Source organism: Phoenix dactylifera, chromosome 3 (genome assembly GCF_051530095.1).
Source record: "Phoenix dactylifera cultivar Ajwa chromosome 3, Ajwa_hap1_PhDact_Kaust_v1.1, whole genome shotgun sequence".
Classification (NCBI taxonomy): Eukaryota; Viridiplantae; Streptophyta; class Magnoliopsida; order Arecales; family Arecaceae; genus Phoenix; species Phoenix dactylifera.
In genome coordinates, this window is record NC_143192.1 from 41,287,781 (window position 1) to 41,295,513 (window position 7,733).

Consider the following 7,733-nt stretch of genomic DNA (forward strand, 5'->3'; position numbering starts at 1 on the left):
TCAAAAATATCCCTCAACATCTATACAATTTAACACAATTAAAGTTAGAAGCCTGCCTTATAGTGCTAGAACTCTTGGATTCACTGTTAGAATTTGTGCATTTTTATTACTTTTTTTGGTTTTTTAGGAATCTAAATGTATTTTTCTTTTGTATATTTATCACACTTTGCTTTTCTTTTCTAATTTAGAAGCAATTTTCTAGTTTTAATTGCTCTCGAGTGATGTAACTTCTAATGTCGGTTTATAAACCTTACATGTGGTTTCATTAACCTATATTATATCTGTTAAAAGAACTTTTGTTGCTATTATTTACATGAAGCATATATATATATATCTATGAATTAGGAATATGAGTAGTGAAAAGAAAAAAAACCTCTATCTGCGTCCACCGGTTTAAGTAGCTTGGTCGATAGGAAATGACTTGCCCGGATTTCCTCTCAATTAAGAGCATTTTGCAAAATTGAAAGTGATAGCCTTGTCGTTCATGAAGGTTCTCCTCAAAATAACAAGCTTTTGGCACATCAAATGCACCTGCACAACCCACCATAAAATGTGTAGAATAGAACTTCGCTTCAACCTACATAGTGTCTGCTTTAAAATTTATATTCCTGCAGATCAATAGCTAAACTCCCACTTTTGGATGACCTGCTCATCTTGTTCTTTCTTTCTTTATATATATATATATATAAAGAAGATGAAGATGAGGATGAACCCATTAAACAAAAGACAAAGTGCACACTAGAAGGTGAGAATCATGGCCGTACATGCAAATTTCCAATGCCAGACTATTAGCATCATACACAACAGTGATACTTAATAGAAATTACAATTAATTTAATTAGCTTTATCCAAGATGAAATCGGATCACAAAGCATTTATATATTTTCCATACAAGATTTGGCAACTCAAGCATTTGATGTGAAAAAATTATCTTGTTGAAGTTTTCACATCGCTTCTTTTCAATTGACATTGCGTATATCATGTCTTTTTCTGAAAGTAGGCATTGCGCAGCATGTCATATATTGGAGCAAGAGAAAAAGCTGAGAACCAGCTGAACAACTTTTTCAGTAAAATCTCTCAATTATTGCAACATTGAAGTTGTGTGCCATTCTTAGATGAAGGAAATGTATTTTTAAGAGGCCAGGGTGAGAGACACGCAGCTCTCACAGAAACTTCGATCCCTACGACTGGAAGATATATAACATCTTCTTGTTCTAAACTCTAAATGGAAATAATTTGGCGTACGTCTGAGACATCCAGAGTACAAGGTAGAGCTAACCGATGCCCATAATCCATGCTAATTACAGGCATTACTTTGATTTTATTTTAATAAAAATCAAAATTGCAATCCATAAAACTAACAAATTAGCAAAGACAAGAACGAGTCACCAAGCGGGCCCACTCATAAGGGTGTGGTTAGCAAGGATACAAGCATGCAACCAACGCATATTAATTAGGACCATACAATAATAAATTAGGGTTGTCACTAAAGTAATAGATTAAAGTGGAGGGAGACCAGGAGAGGAGGGTGCAGACGGCCATGGCAGGCTAAGCTGCAGTTCTTGGCCAAGGTCTCCTCTTTCCTTCACCAGAAAAGAGAGAGAGAAACGCACACAACTCAATATCATGATTTGGTAGCTTCCTTTTTAAAACATAATTGGATTCCGTTTCCCCCACCTTGCTTTCTTCCTTTCTTTCACACAGCCTGCCCCTCTTTTCCACTCACTCCTTATAGCAAACCCCGTCCTTCTTATTTCTCTCTCTCTCTGTGTGTCTCTCTCGGATCCCACGAAAAGATTCCTCCACCCTCTCTTTTATAAGACTCGTCCTTTAAAAGAGAGAGAAGGATGATGCAAGGTGATCAAGGGGGGCTGAGGATGGAGATGGGAATAGGAGGAGGAGGAGGAGGAGGAGGAGGAGGAGGAGGGGGAGAGTGTTCGTCTTCATCAGCGGCAGCGGCGGCCGCGGAGGAGGAGCAGCGGCAGCTGCTGAAGGCTGAGATGGCGGTGCACCCGCTGTGGGAGCAAGTGGTGGGGGCACACGTGGGGTGCCTCCGGGTGGCCACCCCTATCGACCACCTCCCACTCGTCGACGCCCAGCTCGCCAACTCCCACCACCTCCTCCGGTCCTACGCCGCCCGCCACCGCCCCTTCCTCTCCCCCCAGGACAAGCATGACCTCGACGCCTTCCTCGTAAGTCGAATCATTCATCATAATTCTTCTTCTTCTGCTGCTGCTGCTGCAAGTACTGCTGCTTCAATTCTCTTAGCGTTTTGTTCTCATGGTTCTCGCGCAGGCGCAGTATCTTCTGGTGTTGTGTTCTTTTAGGGATCAGCTCCAGCAGCACGTCCGACTCCACGCCGTGGAGGCCGTCATGGCCTGCCACGAGATCGAGCAATCGTTACAAGATCTCACCGGTACAGCGCCCTCTTGCTCTCTGTTCATATGTCATCTCCTCGTTCCAACTCCCTTGATTAATTCCCATACAAAACCTTCTCACAGTTTGAGTCATCCCATCCATATACAATTGGCTATGTAATATTTTTTTTTTTAAAAAAAAAAACCTTTAAGTTTGATGATTTGCTACGAATTATGATATTTCTTCGATATAACATCTTCGATTGTCACTTACCGGACGCGTTAAGATTTCAAGATAGATATTGGAGGGACGTCCTGTTGGATTCTCTGCTTGCTTCTTCTTTTTTTTTTTTCAAGTCTCCTTTTATTGGTAGTCTTAAAAGGCACTGTGGGTGAGGAGTCGGGACCAAGGGAGGCGTTAGTTTAGTTAGGTGGGCAAATGGCGACAAAAGAGGCTTTGGCAAGTTTCGTGGCCCACGCGTGTCCTCCACTTTTGGGCTTAATTAAACCTTCCTCCGGGCAAAATTCTTATATGTTTCTATGGTGAACCATGATTGGTTTGATCATTTCGATAGTTTTGTCCTCAATAAATTAAGATTTAAGAATGTATGTAGTCCTACAAGTGGGAGCGGTCCTACGTTTTTTAGCATCTCTGGAAGCAAGGAAGGCCTTAATCCAGTTGCTTAGACGAGGCCTCGTATTGGTGAAGAAATCTCCTGAGGACAGACATTAAACTCAAATGTCCTTCTTGTTTCTTTACTCCAGGAGATGTCAAGTTGATGTTCAATTTAGTTGGTCAAGGGAAAAGAGACTTAGATCACCAAAATTACATCAAATTCATTACCAAATATTCTAACACATAGAACTTCCGATGATCTATGAAGAGGAGGCTTTTTTGTTCCTTATAATGTTGTTTGAAGGCTCCATTACGGAGTAATTCTTGTATTATAGTGCTACTAACAACATGCTTATCAAGGAATTCTATTTGGCCAGACAACATCAGAACCATATCCTATCATCGGAAAAAAAACAAAAAAACATCAGAATCATGTCCATGAAAATACTAGCATGATAAAATATTCAAATGTCGGCCATAATTCTATTTGCAGTTTGATGTACTTGTTTTAGGATTAAAATTGGAAATGTTTCTATCATCAATCAACCTTGGAGAGATGGTATCACCTTAGATTGTGTTGTATAGAGGCCCATTGAATTCTCAGAGAGAGAGAGAGAGAGAGAGAGAGAGACTTAGCTAGCAATCTTGATCAAATTGATGGTTGGGCCTTTGGAGACCAAAATATATCAGATTATTTGCAAGTCGATAATACTGTTGTCTCAATGTTGCCTACTCCGAACAAGTAAAAAAAAATAATGTTTGTCCTACATAACTTTTGAGTACATATCAGATTCTCCTTCAAATGAGCAACCGTAGAACAAAATGGCTTTTGGAAATGAGATTTGACGGTGGCAGCAAAGGATTGAGCGTCTGTCAGAATACTATATTGTGAAGCTTAAATGAGGCGCGGCGACTTTATCACATCTAAGTTATAAGAATTGGAAATGCAACGAATTTAAGAAGAAAATTTATTATGATTAAATTCTATAAGAATCCTATGTCTGAAAATAAGAGTTTAATTATATCTAAGATTATATATATATATATATATATATATATATATATATATATATATATATATATAGAGAGAGAGAGAGAGAGAGAGAGAGAGAGAGAGAGAGAGGAATTTTTTGAAGGTAACAGTTTTTAAAATTTTCTAATTGTCATGGTAAAACTGCAAATACATTGCATCAATCTCCAGTCTTTAGGTTGAACTTTAATGAAATTATTTATAGTTAAGTTAATTATTTAACATTGTTACCTTTCTTCATCTTTCCTTATATTTCAAAAAATTTTGAGAAATAATTTTATATTTTACATATTAATCAATTGTCTCCCTTTCGTTAGTGTGGATGTTAATTGAACACACTTTTAATTACTTCATATCATATTGATAAAACTATGCTCCTGATTCAATATTTTCTTAAACATAAGAAACTTTTAATCCATGCATAATTGGCAAACTCTTTCAGGAGTGACTCTTGAAGAAGGAACAGGAGCTACAATGTCTGATGATGAGGATGAGCTTCAGCAGGGTTGCCCTTTAGATATGACAGTTGATCATGAGCATGATATGATGGGATTTGGCCCACTTCTTCCAACTGAATCTGAGCGGTCCCTAATGGACAGAGTGAGACAAGAATTGAAGATTCAATTAAAACAGGTTCTCTCCTGTTCAATTATTCTTGCAACTCAAACTGGTAATAGGATTTGACTCTCCAAGCAAGCTTTTCTCACACCATCCCTATACTGCAATGTAGGGTTTTAGATCAAGAATCGAAGATGTAAGAGAGGAGATACTAAGAAAAAGAAGGGCGGGGAAATTGCCTGGGGACACGACTTCAGTATTGAAGCAATGGTGGCAGCAACATTCTAAATGGCCATACCCAACAGTAAGTGATTGTGCATTGGAGTTATAATCTTTCATTAGTTACTGTAGATACAGCATTTGAGGACAAATAGACTGCTAAGCATGCAAGGTGATGAGGTTTCAGCGCTACACTCGTGATATGGAAGCATTCAAATTCTGTCCAAAAAGATATAGAAACAGACAAGATAACAACTGCCATCATATATTAGATGATCATATAGAATGCTTTGCCTATCATCACAACACCTCATTGCTTTTTGAATAAAACTATAGAAATAAATATTTTATGGTATTCCTTTCTATAGGAAGATGACAAAGCAAAACTTGTCGAGGAGACTGGCTTGCAGTTAAAACAAATTAACAATTGGTTCATCAACCAAAGAAAGCGTAATTGGCACAGTAACTCACAGTCAGCGACAACTTTGAAATCTAAGCGCAGAAGGTACATTAATTTGTGCTATCCTTTTTGTCTGTATGGTGGATATTTCTTTTAAAAAAAAGGTAAAATTCTATCTACTTCTTTGCAGGTAAAAGGCTGCAAGTCTACTTTAACAAACTAATTCAGGAAGGAGCAAAATAAGAGGCAAGAGTAACTTCATTGTAGTTTTCTTAGCCGGCTACAGCAATGCATTTTATGTACTGACTACTTGTATACGAGATGAATTGAATTGTTTCATAATTTGGTTTATATGTCTTTAAAGTTTTTACTCTGATTGTGTTTCCTATACCTAAATTTCAACCATGTTATGAGATATGCAAATAAGGTATGGTTTGTTAATTGATGTTCAGTGATTTGCTGCAGCCTTTATGCTTGATAAATAGAAGTACTTAGTTTATGAATGCTTTGTTCAGTGAGATCTTAAGCTCACTTTTGTTTATCTAAACTTGGCATGATGAGTATGATCTTTTTGTTCTAGAAAACCCACAAAATCAAATTTTTTGATTACCAAAAAAGAAAAAAAAAATCCACGGAAAAGGAAAAGAAAAGGCAGAAAATTTTCATCTCAAAGCTATCTAAAAATTTAATCGCAAATAAAATTTCCCTTTTTTTGGTTATTTAGTTGAGACAAACAAAGGGAAAACAAGGTTTGGTAGATAAATAAGTTTCGTAGATAGTTTTCCTCATAGTTGCCATTAGGGAATAGTTGCAGAATAATACAAGTCTGACAAATAAAAAGATATTATTAAAAGAGACGTTGATGCGGGAAAATGATATTAATAAGAGACCCTGATGCAGAAAAAAAAAATTACCATACAATAAGCAAAAATGTTATTATGAAAAGCACAATATATATAGGTACCACCTAAAAATCACCAAGTAATTAGGTTACAGTGCGGGTTTTATGTAATTGCTCGAGCTAGAGTCATTTCACTATATTGAAAAAGATAAATTAGAAAAAAAAATTATATTTCTGACTGTATGTTACAATGTACAGGAGCAGCCTTTATATAGACTAGGAGGCTGACGAAGTTTAGTAAGACCGACTAAGTTTGACACAATCAATTACAAATCAATCAACGTAAAGTTTAGTAAGGCCGACTAAATTTGATATAATCAATCAATCAATGGACCTAATTAATCATATGATTTTAACATCCCCCCTCAAACTCAAAGTGGTAAAATGGACACCAACTTGAGTTTGGAAACAAAAGATCGAAAGATGTCAGAAGGATGAGCTTTGGTGAAGACGTCCGCAGCAAGGATAGATCTCAAAGAGAAGGCACCCGAAGCTCAACGATGCTCGTAAGCGAAAGCACCATAGAAGAAGAGCAAGAGACCTCGAACTGAATGATGAAGGAGCCAGGGGCAACAAATAAAATTGGAGATTGAGGACTCGGGCGATGCCAAACAGATATATGCCTCCATGATCGAGAGCGAGATCGCGTCTACCAAATTTATCCGCCAAATTTTTAACAGTATGGTTTGACGTGCTGCTGCTGCAGTTTGGTAAAAGGGTCATCGACATGGAGGAACATTAGTACCAGAAGCGAATGCTCGGAGAGCTTAACTCCCTCGTCTTCGGAGGAGCAGGATCTGCTAGCCAATGTGTCCATCACAGGAAAAGAACTTGCGCAACAGTGGCTTGAACAAGCTGCTGAAGTAGAACACCCTTAACCACCGACGACGAGGGCACCAAGTTCTTCTGCTCTTCTTCTTTTCCAGTGTGCAATCGGTAACGATCCAATGGGCGTAGAGACAATAAACAACAATGGGGGCAAACGTGCCCATCAGCTCATCACTGACATAGCCTTCCCACAAAACCATCCTACCAGGAAACAAAGCACCCAAAGGAATGCTTACAAGAAGAGATTAATAGCCCATCAAGCAAAAGGAAGGATTTTGATTCAAACAACGACACAGTGAAAAAAAGATCGTTTTTTTTTTCCCACAAGAAATCAAAGTCCTTGCTTTATCTCGTACTCTCGTTACGGATCTAAAAAGCTTAGGCAAACTCGGGTTGTATTGGGCGTTTTAGAAGAAGAATGCACAGCTACCGAAGAGAGCATGGGGGAGAACTTGTGAGATGCACCTTCTTAAATATTATTAAAGGGAGAGAATGCCATGTGAGGACAACAAACAGAGCAGGCCGAGAGAGAGAGAGAGAAGAATTCCCTGTGGAGTGTGGACGGGAGGAGGTGAGATGCTGATACCACTTCGGGAGAGGAATCCAACGCCAGAGAACAGCAACCCCACGGCGGCCCTTTTTTTTATTTTACTTTTTTATTTTTGGAGTGAAAAAGAGAGAGAAAAAACACTATAGCAGGTGCTGCCTGAGCATCCAAGTGGGCCGGCGTCATCTTCCAATTGAAAGTCAAATACAAAAATAAAAAAATAGAAAAATAACAAAAAATTAATTAAAGAGAAAAAAAAAATGAAAAGACGGTTAGA

At 38.2% G+C, this 7,733-nt stretch overlaps 1 protein-coding gene across 1 annotated transcript; it reads left to right on the forward strand.

Annotated features, from left to right (window-relative positions):
• Positions 1-1,405: 1,405 nt before the first annotated feature.
• LOC103702747 (homeobox protein knotted-1-like 3) lies at positions 1,406-5,621 on the forward strand. Its single transcript, XM_017841697.5, has 6 exons — positions 1,406-2,192; positions 2,296-2,416; positions 4,446-4,636; positions 4,734-4,865; positions 5,149-5,285; positions 5,371-5,621. The coding sequence occupies exons 1-6, from the start codon at positions 1,848-1,850 to the stop codon at positions 5,372-5,374; spliced, it is 930 nt and encodes a 309-aa protein (XP_017697186.3). The 5' UTR covers positions 1,406-1,847; the 3' UTR covers positions 5,375-5,621.
• The last annotated feature ends 2,112 nt before the right edge of the window (positions 5,622-7,733 follow it).

Coding starts and splice junctions, on each gene's coding strand:
- LOC103702747 (XM_017841697.5), top strand. CDS start 1,848: ATGATGCAAGGTGATCAAGGGGGGCTGAGGATGGAGATGGGAATAGGA. Junction 2,193..2,295: donor ATGACCTCGACGCCTTCCTC/GTAAGTCGAATC, acceptor GTTCTCGCGCAG/GCGCAGTATCTTCTGGTGTT. Junction 4,637..4,733: donor TGAAGATTCAATTAAAACAG/GTTCTCTCCTGT, acceptor ACTGCAATGTAG/GGTTTTAGATCAAGAATCGA.